General features: G+C 53.2%; 4 protein-coding genes across 12 annotated transcripts in view; 2 read left to right on the top strand and 2 right to left on the bottom strand.

Annotated features, from left to right (window-relative positions):
• The first annotated feature begins 5203 nt into the window (after positions 1 to 5203).
• On the top strand, positions 5204 to 7339 carry HPDL (4-hydroxyphenylpyruvate dioxygenase like). The gene has a single exon (XM_046016938.1). The coding sequence runs from the start codon at positions 5665 to 5667 to the stop codon at positions 6769 to 6771; it is 1107 nt and encodes a 368-aa protein (XP_045872894.1). The 5' UTR covers positions 5204 to 5664; the 3' UTR covers positions 6772 to 7339.
• A 232-nt stretch (positions 7340 to 7571) lies between these two features.
• MUTYH (mutY DNA glycosylase) lies at positions 7572 to 16001 on the bottom strand. Of its 7 annotated transcripts, XR_006818841.1 has the most exons (18): positions 15644 to 15748; positions 11891 to 11988; positions 11652 to 11769; positions 10947 to 11092; positions 10818 to 10857; positions 10622 to 10695; positions 10444 to 10485; positions 10297 to 10368; positions 10091 to 10204; positions 9908 to 10005; positions 9685 to 9829; positions 9543 to 9606; positions 9198 to 9389; positions 8958 to 9094; positions 8720 to 8872; positions 8477 to 8518; positions 8271 to 8373; positions 7647 to 7768 (listed from the first exon to the last, which is right to left on the bottom strand). XR_006818841.1 is itself a non-coding variant. In XM_046010012.1 (17 exons), the coding sequence occupies exons 2-17, from the start codon at positions 11903 to 11905 to the stop codon at positions 7637 to 7639; spliced, it is 1584 nt and encodes a 527-aa protein (XP_045865968.1). In that variant the 5' UTR covers positions 11906 to 11988; positions 15875 to 15972; the 3' UTR covers positions 7572 to 7636. The 7 variants fall into 7 exon arrangements, 6 of the variants coding, with proteins under 6 accessions (XP_045865968.1, XP_045865962.1, XP_045865974.1 ...); XM_046010012.1 differs by lacking the exons at positions 8271 to 8373; positions 15644 to 15748 and adding an exon at positions 15875 to 15972 and having other exon boundaries at positions 7572 to 7768; XM_046010006.1 differs by lacking the exon at positions 8271 to 8373 and having other exon boundaries at positions 7572 to 7768.
• Positions 15823 to 19308, top strand: TOE1 (target of EGR1, exonuclease). Of its 2 annotated transcripts, none has more exons than XM_046010057.1 (8): positions 15823 to 15955; positions 16648 to 16796; positions 16886 to 16926; positions 17060 to 17156; positions 17301 to 17459; positions 17713 to 17972; positions 18169 to 18328; positions 18409 to 19308. In XM_046010057.1, the coding sequence occupies exons 1-8, from the start codon at positions 15904 to 15906 to the stop codon at positions 19027 to 19029; spliced, it is 1539 nt and encodes a 512-aa protein (XP_045866013.1). In that variant the 5' UTR covers positions 15823 to 15903; the 3' UTR covers positions 19030 to 19308. The 2 variants fall into 2 exon arrangements, with proteins under 2 accessions (XP_045866013.1, XP_045866019.1); XM_046010063.1 differs by lacking the exon at positions 15823 to 15955 and adding an exon at positions 15973 to 16098.
• TESK2 (testis associated actin remodelling kinase 2) overlaps positions 19220 to 21774 on the bottom strand; it is a 133850-nt gene continuing 131295 nt past the window's right edge. For both annotated transcript variants that reach the window (XM_046009983.1, XM_046009992.1), the window contains 2 exons: positions 21155 to 21272; positions 19220 to 20884 (listed from right to left, as the gene is read on the bottom strand). In XM_046009983.1, coding sequence (XP_045865939.1) covers positions 20163 to 20884; positions 21155 to 21272 — 840 coding nt within the window. In that variant the 3' untranslated portion in view covers positions 19220 to 20162. The remainder of the gene's footprint in view (positions 20885 to 21154; positions 21273 to 21774) is intronic.

The following is a 21774-nucleotide window of genomic DNA, read 5'->3' as shown; positions in this document are numbered from 1 at the left end:
GTGTGTTATGCCCAGTGGCACTCAGCCAGTGTCAGACATAGGTGGGTCTCTTCATACTCATTAAAATATATATACTTTCTGATCCCAGGACCAGAAGTTCATGCCCCACGAATGTGTCCCTGCTCAGCAGGGAGTCTGCTTCTCCCTCTCTCCCTACCCTGCTCCAGCTCTCTCCCTCTCTCGGTCATGCTCGAGCTCTTTCCCTCTAATAAATAAGTAAAACCGTTTTTAAAAAAATAAAATAAAAGCGTATGTACTTTCTGTCCCTAAATTCTTACAACCACCAAGCTGCATGGTCAGCCCACCAGTGGTGTTGCTGTGATGAGCTTGGTTGGGTTATAGCTAAGTTTTCCTGTTAGGCCTAGACCTTAGACTCATGCAGACATGGAAGTTTTGGCCCATCTGTCCATGGTTTGCTTGGAATTGTCCCAGTTTAAGGACTGAAATTTCCACATCCTCGAAGCACTGGATATTCAGTGTTGGCAAAACTGGGATGGCTGGTCACCCTATGAAGGCAGCTGACCCAGAGCAGGTGGGGCAGCTGTCAGACCTAAGAGAAGAAGCTGGGCTTTCCTTAATCTCTCCCAACTGGATGGATGGGCCTGCCAGGTGGGCGCTTACTCAGCCCCTCCTTCTGGGTTCCCAGCAAAGTCCCTATTAAGCAAAGGTCGTGGGTGACACCTAGAGGCCATATTAAAAACTGCAGTCTGGTAATCACCCACCGACCCCTTAAGGCCTTAGTTTGTTCATTAATAAATACTGAGGCACTGGACATAAGTCTTGGGGGTCTTGGAAGACATCCTCAAGCAAGTTAAGCTGAGACCTACTGCTTGATAAAGTGTTAGCTGGGTCAAGGCAAGTGGGAAAGAAAGTATCTTGGGGGGCGCCTGGGTGGCTCAGTGGGTTAAAGCCTCTGCCTTCGGCTCAGGTCATGATCTCAGGGTCCTGGGATCAAGCCCCGCATCGGGCTCTCTGCTCAACAGGGAGCCTGCTTCCCTTCCTCTCTCTCTGCCTGCCTCTCTGTCTACTTGTGATCTCTGTCTGTCAAATAAATAAATAAAATCTTTAAAAAAAAAAAAAAAAGAAAGTATCTTGGGCAGGAGGGAACAGCAAAGACCGAAGTTCTGAGTGGGAAGAAGCATGAAACTTTCAAGAAACTACAGTATGGGTGGGGGTTGGATGGTGACGCCAAAAGTTGGAAAGATTGTCAGCGGCTAATCAGCTAGAAGAAAATTTTTTTTGTCTTTTCCTTAAGTACAAGCAGAATTTAGTGAACATTTTAAGCAGGATAATAACATGATCAGATCTACATTTTTTCAAAGCTAACTCTGGCTACAGGTGGGACTGGTTAGGACAGTAGTAAACCTAAAGCCCGACAGGCAGTTAGTAGTGTCCAGGTGATGCAGAGACAGTGAGGCCCTGCATGTGGGTGGTACAGAGGGATGAAGAGGGAGGTGATGGCTTGAGAGACGTTATGGAAATAGAATGGGCAGGGACACGGGGATTGACTGGAGGTGAGGGGTGAGAAACAGCAAGATTCAAAAATGTTGTAGGTTTCGGAATAGGACCACTGGAGGGCAGTGGGACAAGTGCTGAGATAGGAACATGAGAAAAAGAGGGACAATGTTGGGCATGTTGAATCTGAGGTGACAGTGGGACATCCAAATCAAGATGGCAAATAAGCAGTTGAATAAAGATTAGGAAGGGGGACATAGATGTGGAGATTATCCGCAGGGAGATGGTAAATGAAGCCCTGAGCAGCACCAACATTTAAAAATAGGCAGAGGCAGAGGAGAGAGAACACACCAAAGGAAAACCAAGTGAGTATGATGTTATAAAAGGGGGGCAAGAGTATTCAGAAAGTAGACAGTGGTCAGCTGCAAAAAATATTCTGAGAGGCAGTGAGATGACATCTGAATGTTGTCCACTGAACAACATGAAAATCATCGCTGACCTTAAGTCCTTTCAAGGAGGAATAATGGACAGAAAGACAAATACTGCATGATTTCACTTATATGAAGCTCCTGGAGTAGTCAAAAGTAGACTAGGGCTTCCAGGGGTTGGTGGGAGGAGAGAGTAGTGAGGTCTTTAATGAGGACAGAGTTTCAGCTGGGGAATAGGGAAAGAATTCCCTAGACGATGATGGAGCTGGAGGTACTTAATACCACTGAACTTGCACTTACAAAAGGCTAGCAAGATAAATCTTACTATGTTGGGGGCGCCTGGGTGGCTCAGTGGATTAGGCCGCTGCCTTCGGCTCAGGTCATGATCTCAGGGTCCTGGGATCGAGTCCCGCATCGGGCTCTCTGCTCCGCAGGGAGCCTGCTTCCTCCTCTCTCTCTGCCTGCCTCTCTGCCTACTTGTGATCTCTCTCTCTGTCAAATAAATAAATAAAATCTTTAAAAAAAAAAGATAAATCTTACTATGTTATGTGTATTTTACCAATTTTGCCACACATGCATATGCACACAAAAGTCACCTTCTCTGTGAGGTCTTCCTGGCCACCCTTTGTAAAATGTCAAGCCCTCCACAGACTCGGAGAGAAACGGAATCAGGGGGAGGAGGGGCAGGGGCAGGGGCAGGGGTAGGGGTAGGGTAGGGGTAGGTGTAGATGTAGGTTCTGGTGTCTGGCGAGAAAGGAGAGAACTACCCGAGCAGCCTCCGCGAGAAGGGGGCAGCGAAGGGGCTGGGAGAAGCGGGTTAAGCTGAGGGTGACGCCTAGAGGTCATGTTGAAGAACAGCAGCTGACAATCGCCCACCTGGCCCAGGAGGGAAGGAGAGTGGCGGGGTGGGACCTGAGAGGCGCGAGTTCCGGAAAAGGAATGTCAGTTCAGGCTGGTAGAGGGGAGACGGGACAGGGGTGTGGTCAGGCTTCGAGGGGAGGAGAGTGCACCTCCGCCAGCCCCCCGGCTTGGGCTGAGACCTGCGGAAGGGACTTGGTTCTACAGGTGCAGGACGTGTATAGCACCTCCACAGCCGACCCCCACCCCCCGCACCTCCGGTGACCCGGCCTCTGTGGAAGGCGGATGGGGCACGAGGCCTCCTGCAGCGCCATCGCTTCACCCCTCGGACCTACGTGCCATCCAGCGCCCATCCTTAGCATCCATAGCCCCAGCAGGAAGGCAGTCGCGGACAGGCACGGAGGACGCCATCATGCGGAAGTTCCCCCAGGGTCCTGACCAGGAGGAGATGGCGGTCTTACATTGGTCACAGCCCAGATGCCAGCAGGGCTGCAGGAATGGGAGTCTGGCTTGGAGGGAGGGGACCAACATCAATGACCACCTCTACCCTTTCCGCCCCCCGCCCCCCAAAATGGCCTCTGGGTCAAGGTCAAGCACAGAGCTGTTGTAGGGCAATATGCCTAAGATCTCCCTTTCTTTAAGTCAGACCCTACTCGGCCTTTAGGAATCTACCTTCTCAGGGTGCCTGGGTGGCTCAGTGGGTTAAAGCCTCTGCCTTCAGCTCAGGTCATGATCCCAGGACCCTGGGATCTAGCCCCGCATCTGGCTCTCTGCTCAGCGAGGAGCCTGCTTCCTCCACTCTCTCTGTGGTGATCTCTGTCTGTCAAATAAATATTTTTTTTTTTTTTTTTTTTAAGAAAGAAAGAAATCTACCTTCTCTCCCTCGGGACCAGGTGGGAGTGATGGGTTAGGGGACCCGTTTCTGTGCCCTCTGTCGGTACATAGGGCCCTTGAGTGGAAAGCGCTCTGGCTGGACCAAAGGCCTGGAGGCACTAGAGCTGCTCACCTGGGGCCCTGATCATGATAGCGTGGACAGAAGATAACCTATTCTGCCCCAGCCCTCACAGAGCGCTATCTCCAGGGGCCCTAACCCCAGAATCCACACCAAAGCCAGGGCCTTCCTAGAGCTTTCCCAGTGCTCAAACCTGGGGGTGGGGTGGGGTGGTCCAAATGTGGTTGTTATTCTGAGTCCTACTGTGGCCCCTCTCCTTGTGACATACAAACCCCCTTTGTAAGCCCTGATCCCACGTAGCTGGGCTCCGGCGCACAGGCTAAATCCTGGACCCCTTGCCAGGCTGCAGGATATACTATCTTATTTAATCACAACAACCCTATGAAGTAGGTACTATTATTATTCCCATTTTTACAGAGGAGAAGTTCAAGGCTCAGAGAAGATAAGCAACTTGCCCCAAGTCATACAGCTACTAAATATTGGAGGTAGTTTTCAAACCCAGGTCTATCCAGCTTTTAGAACCCACGTTCTCCAATTTACTAGTCTGCAGAGTAGCACCAAATGCCTTTTACCACCGCTGATCAGCTTCTGGGTACTGCCTTCCTGACTGCAAGACTAAACACGCAACCTCTTTTTCTCAGCCCTGTGCCTCCATCACATCCTTCTTCCTCTTGCCAATGAACTTGCCAATGATGTAATACTGAATGGTATTATATCTGCTCCCTGACAAAGGAATCTCCTTTGCAATGCCTGGAACCATAGCATCTATCCCAAATGTCTCCCCAATCTTATGCTCTTGCTCCTCTGAGGGTTTGGCTCGCATTCCTGACCTTTTTGCTTATGCCATTTTCCCCTGAAGTGCCCTTCCCAAACCCTCTAAGAGCTACCCGCTGAAGTCTCAGAAGACTCTGTCTACTCAATTCTACTCAATCCAGTGATCTCACACAGTTCTGGGTCTCAAGGCCAGAAAAGCGTATAGAAAGCTCCTCTGGCCGAATACCCAGTCAGGAAGCTGCAAGGAGGGCTTGAGTTCTAGTCCCATTGGGTCAGGAGGGAGAGAAAGGACACCAGTGCAGATGTTTCTTTCAGGTCCTGAGCGACCAGTTTTTTCCTCCAAATCTTGCTTGGGTCAGGGGGCAAAAGATTGTTGAAAGAGAAGTGAGGTTGAAGAAATAGGCGCAGTTGAGAGACTAACAGAGAGAGGTTTGTAGGAGCCATACAAATGACCTATCTTCCTATAACATCAGTTTCTCTGGACCAATTTGGGGAGGGAAAAAAATCTGTAACTTAAGACATTTTGATATTTTTAAAGTTTTAAAGGAACATTACGCGTCAAAGGCAACATTCTCTAGAATTTTTAAGCTAAAACAAGACACTGGTAAATTCCTTGCTTGGGGCGGGGGCGGGGGTAGGCGGGTAGGAATTCTGGCTCCTCCCCCAGCTAGGATTGGTTCCCTTTGCTCTTAAGTTTAGGGGAGGAGAGAAAGCCCGGCTCCTGGCACCAAGTGAAGGCAGCTGTTGTGGTCTCGGGGAACCGTGGGAGAAGGGAGGCTCAGTGCCCGAGGGCATGGCCCATCAAGAGGCTCTGGGAAAGGGCAGTCCTGCGTTCCCGCTATACCCTTGGCGACACGGTCTGCGTGGGAGGAGGAGAGTGTAAGCCGCGGTCCCTGGCGCCGCCCCCTCTCTCCGGCTGCACCCCAGCTCTGGCTCCACGTGGTTTTCACCACTGGCCGCGCAGACCGGGTGGTTCCACGCTGCTCGGGGTTGGAGAGGGAGTGGCCGAGAGAACCGCGAGCCCCGAAGGGGTGAGTCCGAGACTTCCTCGGAAAAGAACGAGGAACGCGCTCTGCGGGCAAAACTGGACTCCACAGGCTTCCGACGACAAACCTGGGACAGAGAGCCCGGGAGTCCTGAAAAGCCAGGCGAGCGGCCCTAGGGGAAGGACAAGTCAGGGTCATCATCCGGACCGCCATGGCCGTGCACGCCCGTCGTCTGTGCCACATTGCCTTCCACGTGCCCCCTGGCCAGCCCCTGACCCAGGATCTACAGCGTCTCTTCGGTTTCCAGCCCCTGGCGGTGCGGGAGGCAGAAGGCTGGCGGCAGGTGGCCCTGCGCAGCGGTGACGCCGTCTTTTTGGTAAACGAGGGCGCAGGGCTGGGGGAACCACTGTACGGCCTGGACCCACGTCATGCTGTGCCCAGCGCCACCAACCTGTGTTTCGACGTGGCGGACGCAGGCGCCGCCGCCCGGGCGTTGGTCGCGCAGGGCTGCAGCGTGCCGGTGCCCCGGGTTAGCGTGAGGGATACGCAGGGCACCGCCACCTACGCTGTGGTCCGCTCGCCTGCCGGCAACCTCAGCCTGACACTCCTGGAGCGTGCGGGCGTCCGAGGGCCTTTCCTCCCAGGATTCCAGCCGGTATCCTCTGCAGCCAGCCCGGGCTGGGTCAGCCACGTGGACCACCTGACCCTGGCCTGCATCCCTGGCAGCTCTCCCACACTGATGCGCTGGTTCCACGACTGCCTAGATTTTCGCCACCTGCCACTGAGTCCAGGTGAGGACCCGGAGACAGGCCTCCAGGTGACAGCAGGATCTGGGCGAGGGGGACTGAAGCTCACTGCCCTGCAGACCCCACCAGGCAGTGCTGTCCCCACTCTCGTGCTGGCTGAGACCCTACCGGGGGCTTCTAGTGGACAGGACCAGGTGGAGCAGTTCCTGACCCGGCACAGGGGACCAGGACTGCAGCACGTTGGGCTCTACACGCCGAACATTGTAGAAGCCACTGAGTGGGTAGCAGCAGCTGGGGGCCAGCTGCTGGCTCCTCCTGAGGCATACTATGAGCAACCAGGCAAGGAAAGGCAGATACTAGCTGCTGGGCATGAGCCTAGCCTGCTGGCCCAACAGGGGATCCTGTTGGATGGCAATGAAGGCAAGTTTCTACTTCAGGTCTTCACCAAGTCTCTTTTTCCAGAGGACACCTTCTTCCTGGAGCTGATTCAGAGGCAGGGGGCCACAGGCTTTGGCCAGGGCAACATCCGGGCCCTATGGCAGTCGGTGCAGGAGCAAGCCACCAGGGACTGAGAAGCCTGAGGAAAGTTGTGGCTGGTTTCAGCCTCCTGTCCTGGAGCACAGGGCCAGCTGAACTGAGAAACACCTGCAGAGGCTTGGGGTGAAGGGCTTTGTCCTCAGGGGCCAGGTACGGCCACCATGTCTTTGGTACCTACCAGAACTTGAAGCTCTCACTGGGGTCCGAACAGGTGGGATTTTTTTTTTTAACTATGAAATGTTCTTACATAGTCTATAACTAACATAAAGAATGATAAAGGAATTATAGTAGGAAATAGAACTTACCAATATTTTTGAACCATCTTTGTGACCTTCTCTGATCCCATTTTTCTCTACCATACCCCCCAATTTTATTATTAACCCTTGATTTGCTGTATTGTTTCACTACATATGAAACAATACAGAAATAAATTTAGTGTTTAAGGTAGGAATTTAAGACAACAAATCCTCCCATTTCCCGTCTCACTAGGGAGCAGCCTCTGTGGGTGAGGAGGGCTTGGGTCAAGGCTGAGCCCAACCACCTGCTCTAGAACAATACCACTGCTCCAGTCAGAGCTGACCAGAGATCTGGATCAAGGGTGTTGGGCCTCAGGCAGGGGGACCCCTGCAGCTGCTTTCTTCCTCTTTCCTGGGGGCTGGGGGAGGACGATCACTCTGGACAGAACACCCACCTCCATTTGCCCCAGGCTGGCTGGGAGTGCGGGCAGCAGAAGGCAGCACCTAGCAGGACTTCACCACTTTCCGGGCCCCTCTGAGGGGAAGAATGAGTGGGCTAGGGAGGAGGTGGAAAGTCTCTAAAAGGACTATAAAAATAAGCACTTTATTTAAAAAAAAAAAAAAAAAAACCCGGATTCTCAGGAAGTGGGGGCTTGCAGAGGCGTCATTGGGCAGTACTGTTGAGGTGGGGTGCATCCGTGGGGAGGTGAGGCCGGAAGAAACTGTCCAGGACTTGCTGGCCTGGGCTGAGCCTTTTCCGGCTGGATGGAGTAGACACTGGGGACCGTTTGGAACCCTGTGCAGAAGCCAAAGGAAGGAGCCACTCAGGGGGCAGCAGAGTGTCCTCTCCTGCCCCCCTCTCCACGGCACTGATAAAGCTCAGGTTCCTGTCTGAATGCGATAAAGCTTCCAGCCTGTCTCCATTATCTACACCTTCGGTCAACTCTAAATGGCAGCCCAAGGTAGTCTCCCTAAGATGCAAATCGGACTCCTCTCTCCACCAAAAATGCTTTTGTGGCCTGGTGCTCCTGGCCCTGACTGGCCTGCGCAGGCCTTGCCCATCAAATGTGTCCTTGCACATGCACGCCGAGTTACACCAGCTTTGCTCACACTACTCTTGGGCCTGGTAGGAACATTCTTGCTGCAGATTTCCCTCCCTGACCTAGAGATAATGATTCGTTTCTTCGACCCAGATTACCAGCTGCTGCTTCTAAGCAGCCTTTCCTGATCTTTGTCTCCCAGACAGAACGGAAAGCTCTCATAAACCACAAAACCTAGTACAAGCATTTTTCACACACCTGTGACCCTATTGTCTCCATCATTTGTTCTCATTCTCCACCCTGGATTCCAAGCTCTAAGGTCTCCAGGGAAGAACTATTACTTCTCTGCCCACAGCGAAGTCTGGAGGGGATAATGTTCACCCAAGCACGTGTCATTTAACTCACTGAAAACCCGTGGGTTCGGGACTGGGGAAAGATGGCTGGGTGAGGGCCAAGAGACTCACCTTGCGGGTCCCTTGCTGTTGGCCCTCGTACACACGGAACACCTACCCAAGGAGAGAGGGGGAGAGCGCAGGGCTGGCATCTTAACCCCAAAGAGCCAAACCCCTGTGGTCTCTCAACTTCACGCCCCCCACAACACACCTGTTTAAAATATGCTTTTGTGTTTCCCTGTTTACATGGTAATAGGTTCACAAAGAACATACAGGAAACACAAAAAAGTACAAGGAAGATAACACAAGTAGTGCCTTTTTCATAGCGGTGGAGACAGCAGCAGTGTGAAATTCCTCTCGGGTCAGCCAGCGAGCGCCAGGTGGCGTGATGGTCACCGGGGTCTGCCCGTCCAGGGCCAGACTGTATACTTGATATGTTAGCTTGATGTGAGAGAAGGTGTGGACCACCTGGAGGGAGAACGAAGGGGCTGAAACAGGCCCATGAATGTGCCTACAGAAGCCAAGACCCCTGCCCCTCGCATGGGTCCCTCACCTGCCCCAGGTGCCGGAGGTGGGTGGCTGGGAGGGGCCCAGCCCAGCGCTGCAGCTCCTGCAGCAGGGCCTCGGGCTCACATGGCCCGGAGGGCTCTGCGGTCACACACGGGAACTCCCACAGTCCTGCCAGTAAACCTGAGAGAAAGGACAGCCAGGTGTGGCCAGGTCTTAGCTGTCGACTCCTCTGTGTCCCCTTTGGTGCTCCTGCCACCACCCTGGGCTCCGAGGATCTAGCTACCTGAGCTGGGCCTCTGCACCAGCAGAATTCGAGGATCCCCACGGGCCTCGGGCTGCTCCAGAACACAGACGGCAGAGCACTCCTCCCTGGGGGGCCTGCGGCTGGCTTTTCTGGGGAAGTTGGTCACTCCCAGGGTCGGGTCCCAGGGCTCCGTGGGAGGCGCACACAGCTGGCACTGTCCCGTGCTGGGAGCTGGGAAGAGAGAGCCCCAAGTGCTGCTCAGGCCCCAAGAGCAGGCCAGGGCCCAGCTCTGCAGAGTCTTATTCGGGGTGTAGGACAAACTGGAATGAGGCTTCCACAAGCAGGTCCCCAATGCTGCAGTAAAGGGCTGGGGCTGGCACTCACCGCACTCCTCCACGTCGGGGCTGCCTGGCAAGCTCTGCAAGGCCAAGCGCTGTTCCCGCTCCACCTAAGGGGCATGAGGCAGATGTCAGGTGGCAGGGGCTGCAATCTAGGGCCCCTGCCTGCCCTTTCCCACATGGCTCACCCTCCAGTGTGCACGGCACAGGCTCTGCACTGGGCACTGGCTGCAGCGTGGGTGCTGCGGGGTGCACACCGTGGCCCCCAGCTCCATGGCCGCTTGGTTCGAGTCCCCGGGCCGGGCCGGGTCTACCAGCTGCTGGGCTAAGCTCCTACAAGGGAACGTGGTTGTGAGCCAGAAACACTTTGAAGACACCCTTCCTGGTCTCCCCATGACCCCGAGATCCTACCAGAGATGCTGGGAGACGAGGGTGCTGCTGGGATCCGCACCAATGGCTCGGACTCGGCACAGGACCCGTATGACATTCCCATCTACCACACCAGCTGCCTGACACAGAGAAATCCAGGAGTTAGCCTGTTCTGGGAGGAAGAAGGGTGGGCATGCACCGAGCGGGGGTGGGCTGGGGACTCACCTGTCCAAAGGCAATGGAGGCAATGGCTCCAGCTGTGTACCGCCCCACGCCAGGCAGGAGCTGCTGCAGGGTCTCTGCTGTACGTGGCACGTGGCCCCGTAGCTCCTCTACCACCTGATTGCGGGGTCCGGGGAGGCTCTAGGTTATGAAACACCTCAGGCCCTGGGCCTCACCCCCTTACCTGTCACCCCCTGTCACTCCCTCACCTTCCGGGCTCCCTCCTGCAGCCGCCGGGCTCGAGAGTAGTAGCCCAGGCCCGCCCAGAGCTGGTTGACCTCCTGTGGGTGAGAGCAGAGAGATCAGTGGTCAGTCCTCACTTGTCCCCATTCCCCCCACCCCAGGGTGACTCTTACCTCCAGGGAAGCGCTGGCCAGGTCCTGCAGCGTTGGCCACTTCTATAGCTCGAAGGCAAACAAAAAGGAGCAAGCTCAAAGTCAAGGGAAGTGGAGGAAACCTTCTTCACCCCACCCCAAAGGCTGGGCTCTCTCTGGGGTCTGGCTCATGACCCTCCCCTTCCTTCCCTGGAGTCACCTGCATCCATCGGGTATAATAGTCGATCACCGTGGCAACCTGGGTCTGCTGCAGCATGACCTCTGAGACCCACACTGGGGGAGAGGGGTTGGCATGAGGGCGCAGCCGACCTGCCCTGCTCCCAGCACACAGCCCCTAGACCCCAGACCAGCAGGCATCCAGGCAAAGCAGCCCAGGTCCCAAGACAAGCACTCACCAGCATATGCCCGCCTGTCCAGGTCCACCTCCCCTTCCGCCTGCCAAAGCAGTCCCAGGGAAGGAGTCAGTATGGAGACCGCTGGGTACCCACCTCCTACCCTGCTGTCCCTGTCCCTTGCCTGCTTACCCGCCTTCTCCAGGGTAGGTCTCGCTTCTCTCGGTCGTACCAGCTCAGTAGCTTCTCCCGAAAGACTGTGACTTCAGATGTGTCTCTGAAGAGATGGTACGGGGAGAAAGCCTGCAACACCACCTCCTCCCGCCGCCTGGCCAAGTCTGCTGGGACCACAGGAAACTCAGGCATTGTCCCTGCCTAGGCCACGTACCAGGTACCCAGGGCACTGCATCCTGGTTGCTCCCACTTAGGGTGTCCCCTACCCCCAACTCCTTGCTTAAGCTTTGGATCTGAAATCAGACCAGAATTCTCTAGCTGTATGTAACCTGAGCCAGATTTCCAGCCTTAATTTTCCCAGGGTGGTACCGCCGCCGCCTTTGACTCTGGGTCACAATGAACACCCAACAGTTTCAGCCAAGCATAACGTGTACGTGTGCAGGGCTTTCCCATTTACAAAACATTTTCAGGCTCATAAACTCAATCGATCCCATGAAAGCCACAAGAGGAAGGAAATGCACAGTCAATCGCTCCATTTCACTGGTAAGAAAGCAGCCATTCAGAGCAGTCATCCCAAAGTGACACAGTAAAGTCAGAAGAGACGTTAATGAGTCCCTTAAGGTCCTGACACATAACTGTACTCCCTTCCCAGCCCAAATCTCCCTCCTTTTCATGGCCAATGAATCCAGCACCTTCGTCTTTGACTAGGACTGAGTGCCTCACCATTTGGGGTAGAAGGCTTGACCCGGCTGCTGCTAAGGACACACTTCTTTCCCTCCTGGTGGGGCGCCTGCTTCCTGTGACGACTCCTCACAGCTGTTGGCGGTTTCTTCATGATGGCCTAGAAGAGAAAGGCCCAAAGTGGTCAGTCACAATGAGGCTGAATCTTGGGGCCCCACAATGGGTATAACAGCCACCTCCCTCTCTGCAACCCTCATGATAGAGTGTTTAGCTTTCCTCACTCTCCAGATGCTCATGGGTTCGCTCTTGGCAGGCTGTGGCACTGAGGGATGACCAGCAGGGCTGAGTTTCTGCAAGTGACTTCAGAGAGACCACAAATCTTGGAGACACACAAAAGAAGAGACCAGGGCTGGGCTGGGCAGATACACCTGTGTATCCCGGATGCTCACTGTGACTCTATGTGTGGACGGGGGCTCATGAGGGGTGTCTAGAAGCACGCGGCGGGTAGGAAATTTATCTGGTAGAGATGCAGCACATGAAACAGCCTTGAGCCATCATGCAGTCCAAACCTCCTTTCTACAGAAAGGAGAAACCAAGGATCAGAGATGGGAAGAGACTGGCCTGAGAGCAGACGGCAAATTGGGGTGGGGGCGGTGGTGGTGGGAGCGGATGTGCTATTTTTATTCCTAATCTCTTCTTTTTTTTTTTTTTTTAAAGATTTTATTTACTTATTTGACAGAGAGAGATCACAAGTAGGCAGAGAGGCAGGCAGAGAGAGTGAGAGGGAAGCAGGCTCCCTGCCGAGCAGAGACCCCGATGCGGGACTCGATCCCAGGACCCTGAGATCATGACCCGAGCCGAAGGCAGCGGCTTAAACCACTGAGCCACCCAGGCGCCCCCCTAATCTCTTCTTGATGTAGTAAACCAAAGCTGGCTGCCCACTGGTAATGAGAAATGTATCTGGTTGGTCTTCACTGCTCCCTCACTGTTCTTTTGGTTAGTGAGGGCTCATCGTGTGCCAGACCCGATGCTAAGTTAAGCGATTTCCTCTCCATCTCCAGACAACACCGTTAGGTATATGCTTGTATCACCTCCACTGCAGTTATGAGGAAACTGAGGCTTCTAGAGATGAAGCAACCTCTGCACCCAAACCCAGAAGGTCTGCCTCCCGAGACTACTCCCGTGCTGTGCTCCATCACAGTCCCTGCTGAGCCCCTGCTTCAACCTCTTAAAACCTCACTTCATCACCTCATTTTCATCAAGAGCTTCCTTCTTCCTGCAGAGAAAAGTGAATGCACAAGCTTCCTGCCCTCTGCACTTACCTGCATGATCTCCCGCTCCCTCTCCTCCGGATATGAAACAATGGTCTCTCCCAAACAGGCTGAGCTCAAGGTCCTGCTCCTTTATCCCTTTTACAAAACCCATCCTCCTTCCTTTCCTAGCCAATCTATGGTCACCAAACTCATTAACTCCATAATTCATCCTACAATCTATTTTCCAAAGAGTAAAGCTGTCTTTTAAGACACGATCGTCTCGTTTTCTTACTTAAAACCTTCATTGGCTTCCTACTAATTCACTGAGTAAATATTTATGTAGTGCCTATGTGCCTAGCAGTTTTAAGTACTTGGAAACTTCAGTAAATAAAACACCAAAGGTTCCTGTCGTTATGGAGCTTATATTCTAACGCAGGGCAGGGGTAACAATAATAATTAAATTATATAGGATGTTAGCTGATAAATACTAACACAAAGAGAAGATGTAAAGTAGGTGAAGGGGATAAGGAGTGGTGATGGTGGATGTTGCAATTTTATTTTTTTAAAAGATTTTATTTATGGGGTTGCCTGGGTGGCTCAGTGGGTTAAGCCTCTGCCTTCGGCTCGGGTCATGATCTCAGGGTCCTGGGATGGAGTCCCACATTGGGCTCTCTGCTCCGCGGGAAGCCTGCTTTCCTTCCTCTCTCTCTGCCTACTTGTGATCTCTGCTTGTCAAATAAATAAATAAAATCTTAAAAAAAAAAAATTTTATTTATATATTATTTGACAGAGTGAGAAAGCACAAGCAAGGGGAGCAGCAAGAGGGAGAGGGAGAAGCAGGCTCCCCACTGAGCAGGGAGCCCCATGGGATGCAGGGGCAGGGGCTGCGGGGGGGCCTCGATCCCAGGACCCTGGGATCATGATGTCAGCAGAAGACAGACGCTTTACCAACTGAGCCATCCAGGTGCCCCTTGGAATGTTGCAATTTTAAAGCACATGGTCAAGGTGGGCCTTATTAAAGTGATATTTGACCAGTGATTTCAGGTAATTGAAGGAATTCGCCAAAGGCATCCTACAAAGGAGCTAGTGCAATGGCCCTAAGGAAGGTGCCTGGTGTGTTTGTAGAATACTAAGGAAGCCAGTGTGGTTAGAATGGACCCAGGAAGGATGAGTAGTAGAGGAAGTCAAAGAGGTAAAGAAGGTAGGGGGCACAGGATCTCTTTTACCTTGTAAGCAATGGAGGACTTTGGCTCTCACACCCACTGCTCTGAGAACCCAATCCTCTTAACATAGTCTTGTAGGCTCCAAAGATCCCCACTTGCCTTATCCCCTCACTCACTATACTCCAGCCGTATTTGCCTTAATAGTTGCTTCAATCCCCCACATGTCTGTCGGCCTTGACATCTCACTCAATCCTTTTTCTCTATTTGGATAGCTCTTACCCTGTTCTTCACCTAACAGTTACTCACTCTTTCAGGTCTTCTTCTTCTCCCCCTTTTAAAAGATTTTATTTAATTATTTGACACACAGACAGAGAGAGCGAGAACAAAGCAGGGGGAGCAGCAGAGGAAAAAACAGGCTCCCCACTGAGCATGGAGCCCTTTATGGGGTTCCATCCCAGGACCCTGGCTGGGATTGTGACCTGAGCCAAAGGCAGATGCTTAACCCACGAGCCACCCAGTCACCCCATTCTTTCAGGTCTTGACTTAAATGTCCAAATCAGCCCCTCTCCCCTAGTCTCACAATTTTATTTAATTATTTTTTCCCTCTTATACTAATTGTAATTTCACATTTATTTGTTTCTTTGATCAGTGTCCGCTTACCTGACTTGACTACAAAACTCCTTGACTACAAAACTCCATGAGCGAAGACTGAATCTTTTTTTTCTTTTAAAGATTTTATTTATTTATTTGATAGACAGAGATTGTAACTAGTCAGAGAGGCAGGCAGGGAGAGAGAGGAGGAAGCAGGCTCCCCGCTGAGCAGAGAGCCCGATGTGGGGCTCGATCCCAGGACCCTGGGATCATGACCTGAGCCGAAGGCAGAGGCTTTAACCCACTGAGCCACCCAGGCGCCCCGAAGACTGAATCTCTTTTGTTGACTGTTGAGTCCCCAGTGCTGAGCACAGTGCCAGGTAAGTTATATACAACAAGCACTGTTAAGTTAATTAACCGGATGAAATATAGTAAGAGGTTTCTTTCTTTAGAATGGGAGAAATCCAGTGCTCGCTTCGGCAGCACATACACTAGAATGGGAGAAATCCAAACGATACTGACTAATGATGAAAAAGACTTAGTAGAGAAAGGCTGAAGATGAACTAGAAACAGTAGATAAAGAAAGGGCTGAGACTCCTTGATGGGAACCGGAGCCCAGGAGACAGAACCGACTTCCGGTAAGGGCCATGTCTCTCACGGTATCAGGATTCAAGTGCAATCACCCTGGAGATCAACTGTACCTCCTGTCCGGATTATTGCAAAGGCTTCCCTGCCAGTCGGTGGCTCTAACCCCTCTGGCAGCCTTGTCTCGAGTCCACCTACCCGCCTTTTCACTTCCTGGAAGGGAGGTCTCCATTCTGCTTGTGAATTTACCTATTCCCATTAGATCCTTCTTTCTCCCTACACTGCCCTGTCTGTGTCTAACTCCTGGGCGCGCTTCAGGCTTCAGGCTGGCCCGGGCAGCCTCCCCGCCGCGACCTCCATCCCCACCCCGGGGCCGCGTGGATGAAGACCACGTAAAGCCACCGCCGATGTTCCCGCCGGGAGAACGCAGAGAACGCATTACCTCCCGTTCAGTCTCCCGCGCCCGGCTTCCGACGCGCTCCAGGGGGCGTGGCTCCGACCACACGGCGCCAGCCAATAGGTCCCCGAACGCGCCGGGCGCCCCCTCCGTACCAGACCCGGGAGGTGTGAACGGAAGTTCGACCCTTCGGGGACTCGGAGGGCGAGGCCCCGCCCCGTCCCCCACCGCCGGAGCCGCGCGGAGAGCAGGCAGGCGGAAGCTCCGCGTATCCACCGACTACTCAGGCGAGGGCGCGCGGTGTCATGGCCGCCGACAGTGGCGATGGCGCAGCCGCAGCCCCAGCGGCCCCTGACGGTGAGTGGCTTCCGAGGGCTTCCCGCCTTAAAACCCTGTGCGCTCCGGAGAGGGGAAGGCCTCGGGCTCTCGGCTCTAGAAACTAACGTTCAGAGGACCCGCTCCCTCCTTCTGAACCAGCCACGAGGAGACTACAAATCCCGGTGGGCAGCGCGGCTCGGGCTGCTGGAGCCTGGCGCGTTGAGAACTGTCGGGGCGGATAGGGGCGTGTCGAGAGGTGTAGTTTAGAGTCCTGGTTCTGTTGCGCGGCGCGGGTCCGAAGGAAGTGGAATGTATTGGGAGCTTGGCTGTGAGAAATTATTTATGAGGCTCTGGAGGGACTGGTTACCGTTGTTTGTGGCTCCTGGGGCCCGGTGGGAACAGTACTATGGAGCTTTGGGGGGCATTAAAGGGTTCGCATTCCTCAAGCCCTGAGAAGGATTTCCTGCGGGGATGTGGGAAGAAGGAACCTCACAGATCGTTTATCCAGCGTTCCCCTTCTAAAGATTGTGGTGCTGTAGGGAGAAGTAGTTTTCCCAAAGTCTGACATAAACAACTGAAGACGCCGGCCTTTCCTCCCAAATTCAGAGCACTGCTCACCCCAAGGCCTGTGTGTAGAGCACATGTGATACAAAGGCTTGGAGGACAGAGGTGCTATTTCTTGCCTTAATGGAAACTGCCTCCCAGCATTACCATCCACGCTCTCTCCTTAGCCTCAGGCGGTGTCAGCAAAAGCACAAAATCTGAGGAGAAGCTAGCAGTCCAGGTGCCGGTGGTGGATGTGCAGAGTGACAACTTCAAGGAGATGTGGCCATCCCTCCTGCTGGCCATAAAGACCGCTAGCTTTGTGGCTGTGGACACGGTGAGGGCAGGGGAATGGGGAGGGCAGGTAGCTGTGCAAGGGCTGGTGCTGGGAACCTGACACAAGACTCTCCCTTTACACACTCCCAGGAACTGAGTGGGCTTGGGGACAGGAAGAGTTTGCTGAACCAGTAAGTATAAGCCCTGATCTTAGTGCCAGCCTTGGCAGGAGGGGCAGACTTCATCCCTGGAGTAGAAGTCACAGTCCTGGGTGGTTTGAGGGCTAACTCCCAGCCACAGCCACCCCCTAAACCCAACCCCAAGGTGCATCGAGGAACGTTACAAGTCCGTGTGTCATGCAGCCAGGACCCGTTCTGTTCTCTCCCTGGGCCTTGCCTGCTTCAAGCAGCAGCCAGACAAGGTATGGACTGATCTTCCCATCCCTGGTCTGTGGCCGCGGGGAGGAGGGTTGAGATCCCGGGGAGGAGGGTTGAGATCCCGGAGAACATCGGGTGTGTGGTATTTCTGTCCCAAATCCTGATGTAGCAGATCCTTTCTCTTTCAGGGTGAACACTCCTACCTGGCTCAGGTGTTCAATCTGACCCTGCTGTGCATGGAAGAGTATGTGATAGAGCCAAAGTCTGTGCAGTTCTTGGTACAGCATGGCTTCAACTTCAACCGGCAGTATGCTCAGGGTATCCCATACCACAAAGGCAATGACAAGGTAGGTCTCCAACCTTGACACTGCCCCCTCTGTGATTTCATTTCTTCCTAACCGGTCTGGGTGCAGGGAGAGGATCTGCTTCTTAGGGAGTATGAGAAATCACTAGGGATAAGGCTAGGGAAACAAGCCTGATCCACAATAGACTAGCATAGGGAGTGAGAACTTTCCAGATAGGGGCGCCAGGGATAAGTGTTGTGCAAAAGAGGCTCCCTACGGGACTGTCCTTCCTTATGACCCCTTTCTTTCCACCTAGGGTGATGAGAGTCAGAGCCAGTCAGTGAGGACACTGTTCCTGGAGCTAATCCGGGCCCGCCGGCCCCTGGTACTACACAACGGTCTCATAGATTTGGTGTTCCTGTACCAGAACTTCTACGCACACCTGCCTGAGAGCTTGGGAACCTTCACTGCTGACCTGTGTGAAATGTTCCCAGCCGGCATTTATGACACCAAATATGCTGCTGAGTTTCATGCTCGCTTCGTGGCCTCCTACCTAGAATATGTTTTCCGGAAATGGTGAGGAACTGGTTCAGGTTTAGGGGTGGGGCCTGGTATAAGCCTATTTCATTCATTTAAGGTATTTGTTGAGTGCCTGCCATGTGCCAGGCACAGTGTTCGGTGATGAGTATTCAACAGTAAGCAAAACTGACAAAAACCCTATTCTCTTGGAGTTTATTAGCTAGTGGGCCAATATCCTCTGATGCTGTTTCAGTGAGCGGGAAAATGGGAAGCAGCAGGCAGCTGGCAGCCCACACCTGACCCTGGAGTTCTGCAACTATCCTTCTAGCATGAGGGCCCATATTGACTACCGTTGCTGCATGCCCCCTGCAACCCATCGTCCTCATTCCACCAGTGTCTGTGACAACTTTTCGGTGAGAGCACCCACCCTTTTCTTGCGGGAGGGGAGGTTCTGATGCCTGGAACACCTCTCCAAGCCTTTTCCTACCTCTAGGCCTATGGTTGGTGCCCCCTGGGACCACAGTGTCCTCGGTCTCATGATATTGATCTTATCATTGACACCGATGAGGCTGTGGTGGAGGACAAGCGGCGACGGCGACGACGTAGGGAGAAACGGCGAAGGGCTTTGTTGGGCCTGCCTGGGAAACAGACCTCTGAGGAAACTGAGGATTGTCCTCCCGTGAAGCAGGTCTGTGGCGATGGCCTCAAGGCTGAAGAAATGGAGCAAGAGGTAGCTGAGGATAAGACTAGGACCCAGCCTGGCTTGGAACAAGGTCACAAAAATGACTTGGAGCTGGACCTTAAAACAGCAGGGCCAGAAACAGCTGATACGGCTGCCCCTGAAGCACCAGGGAGTCAAGCCGGTCCTCACCCAGTGCCTGGGGATGGACTGCATCGGGCTGGTTTTGATGCCTTTATGACAGGTTATGTGATGGCATATGTGGCAGTGAGCCAAGGACCCCAGCTCTGTAGCTCTGGACCCTGGCTACCTGAATGCCACAACAAAGTATACCTGAGTGGCAAAGCTGTACCCCTCACAGTGGCCAAGAGCCAGTTCTCCCGATCCTCCAAAGCCCACAACCAGAAGATGAAGCTGGCTTGGGGCAGCAGCTGACCCAACTTCCGCCTAGCACTCAAGGCCCAGGAAGAGAACTGAGAGTGGAACAGAGGTGTCTGGGTTCCCCTAACCTGTAAATGTTCTACTCCCATCTACAGAGCTGGGGTTTTGGGGTTGGTCCTGGCTTGGACCTTCTCCTTTACTCTAGAGGCTGAGGAACAAGGGTACAAGTAAGGAGGCTGACCAGCACCTGTAACACAGACTTTATTTTTAAATCTGAAAGTGTCTTGGGAAAAAGTATTACCAAAAAATCAACAGAAACAAGTTATGAAAATATTTGACCAGCTTCATCTTTGGTTATTTCTTATTGCGGCTCTGTAAGGACAGACTGTTCCCGTGGCTCCAGCCGGAGCAGGAGGAGCAGGAAGGGAAGAAAATCCGCCTGTGCATAAGCCATTTAACCACCTGGGTGTATCACATGTTGACAAATACATAGAGCAGACCCTGAGGCCTACAAAACCAGCCCCACTCCCAACCACAAGGTTGAAAGTTTCTGGGGCAGAACATTAAGACTCCTTCATAAATACAAAAATAGATTAATCAACTGGAAAAGATCTTTGAATAGGTTAGCTAAGAGCCATGACCACCACGCTGCCTCACCCTCCCCTTGCATAGAAATGTAGTGATGTGGTCTGACCATGCAGTAAGTGCAAACAGCAATTATTCAAGTGTCTTAGACGTCCTGGCAAGAAGCTCCCCGTTCTTCAGGTCTGAGAAATAGCCATGCCTTTTAGGGCTTCCTGGTTAGCTCCAGGTTCCATCCAGTAGCTTATATGACAGACCTGGGGTGGGAGAAGAACCTGGGGTATTAGCTGCCTGCCAGCTCAAACCAGAACTAAGAGTCCTCTGGTCCTGTCTGGGGAAGTGCAGTGGGAGTCGGGTGGGAGCCAGAGCTCCTTGCTGGATTTCAGAAGCTTTGTATCAGCTAGCTGTTGGCCCTGCCTGGGAAGGCCTTTCACTGCTGCCTCCCCTCTCATACACAGCCAATGGGCACTTAGAGCCCCCAGATTGAGCCTGGCCTGGCCTGCCAGCTCTGTAGGCTGCAGGGAAGAGTCGAGGCTGTGCACCAAGGGGGCTCTGTGGCTTCAAATGAAGGTCCACCCCCAAGGTGAGCTGGGGACTAACCCCTCTCACCCATCCTGTTTTCCCTGGGTTTTCAGGCCTATGCCTGAGACAGAGAAAGGGACTGGAGGCAAGCCTCTTGGCCTTTCTTCTTCTACCTCCATTTCCTCAGAGGCACCTGCAAGGCATGAACTGGCCCCCTGGGGCCTGGGCCCCAAACCATTTTCTTCCTGGGGACTGGAGCAGTCCATGGCTTCGTGGGCTGGAGCAGCTTGGAGGGCAGAGGCTCGGAATGGCGGGATCTCTCTCACTCTGTACTTGAGACTATTGAGGCGTGGTGGGGGCCCATCAGATAGTGATTCTTCTCGGCCAACAAATGGACAGGACTCTCGATGCAAGAACTCTGGTGAACCAGGCAAAGAACGCCACCGGCGAGCAGGTGGGGCCAGGGGGTCCTGCCAGTCAGCCAAAGGCAGAGTTCCTGGCCCTGGTGCGTCCAGGTCAAATACCAGGGAGATAACAGACTTGCTGGGCAGGTCAAAGAACTTGACCTTGCCACCCTTGAGGTCCTGGCGAGCACTGAAAGGGTTGATTTTGGGGGTGCGGGCAGCACCATCTCGTGGCTGGTAGTATGGGTCCAAGACATTCACTGTACGTGGGGGCTTACGGGAGAAGATGTCTGATTGGCTTCGAGACAACCAGATAGTACGTCTTGGGCGTGGGGACTTGGGAGGGATCTTGTCATCCAGTGTGCTCAGTCGCTTCACCCCAGGTCCTTTCTCCAAGAGTCCTGAAAAACAGTGAGTCAAAACAGGCTTACTCACATTAGTCATAACAAACAGAAGCGGCACCTTGTGCCACAAAGCATTTAACCAGTGAGAAAACTCAAGAGAGGCCATATGCCGAGTCATATTTCTTAGAGTCCAGTACTTTTTCCATCATCCCCTGCCCCTCTGCCTTTCTTCTGGACATGGGATCCTATAATCAGCCCTAGCGAAGAAGGCCCCATATCCTAATTTCTTCCCTTGGAGTCAGGTGGAACACTGGTCTAATCTCTTACCCTTGGTTGTGGACTGCAGCTTCCTGTCTGTCTCCAGCTCTTCTTCCTGTAGATGGCTCAGAATTTCCTCCAGGGTCTTCCCAATCTCCACGAAGGATGGGCGCAGTTTGGGGTCCATCTGTAGTCATCCACACCAACCATTAGCCCTGTCTTCCTATCTTCCACCCCAAGGATAGCATTTGAGTCTGTTTCTGGCATCTTCTAAGATTCAGATATGCAGCTAAGAGATCTATTCTAAAGGCCCCAGACCATGAGGGTGATTCTGAGAGCTAGGGTCAGGGAAGATGCTGTTGTCTTATACCCACTCCTGTCAGTACGGTTTCAGTATGTGTCTTATCCCCTTGATGGGCACAGAACCATCCAAAAGGATATGCTTATATTGGTTTGTTCTGTTCTTGCTAATATGTTTCTGAGAGCTACCTGGATAAAGCCCAGTTACCCCTTGGTCATGACAGGTAGGTCCAGACCCCAGAGCTGTATAAAATGAAGGCTATCAAAAGCCCTTCCCATGGGCCTAAGGCCAGCTGGACCCAAAGTCCAACTGAAACCTGACCAGAACTCTATCAATGTCCAGGGCAAGAGGCGGTGAGTCTGCCCTGCAGGCTGAGGACTGTATAAAT

Source organism: Meles meles, chromosome 1, assembly GCF_922984935.1.
Source record: "Meles meles chromosome 1, mMelMel3.1 paternal haplotype, whole genome shotgun sequence".
In the NCBI taxonomy this organism is placed as follows: Eukaryota; Metazoa; Chordata; class Mammalia; order Carnivora; family Mustelidae; genus Meles; species Meles meles.
This window is presented reverse-complemented; position numbering and strand designations above follow the sequence as displayed.

Bases quoted from the DNA above. Each gene is read 5' to 3' on its own strand.
- HPDL (XM_046016938.1), top strand. From the start codon at position 5,665: ATGGCCGTGCACGCCCGTCGTCTGTGCCACATTGCCTTCCACGTGCCC.
- MUTYH (XM_046010012.1), bottom strand. The intron at 10,858-10,946 runs GTAAGCAGGCAA...CTGCTTTGGCAG, and splicing joins ACCTACCCTGGAGAAGGCGG to GCGGAAGGGGAGGTGGACCT. The intron at 8,519-8,719 runs GCACTACTTGTG...CTCCTTGGGTAG, and splicing joins TCTCCACCGCTATGAAAAAG to GTGTTCCGTGTGTACGAGGG.
- TOE1 (XM_046010057.1), top strand. From the start codon at position 15,904: ATGGCCGCCGACAGTGGCGATGGCGCAGCCGCAGCCCCAGCGGCCCCT. The intron at 16,797-16,885 runs GTGAGGGCAGGG...ACACACTCCCAG, and splicing joins GCTTTGTGGCTGTGGACACG to GAACTGAGTGGGCTTGGGGA. The intron at 17,973-18,168 runs GTGAGGAACTGG...ATGCTGTTTCAG, and splicing joins GAATATGTTTTCCGGAAATG to TGAGCGGGAAAATGGGAAGC.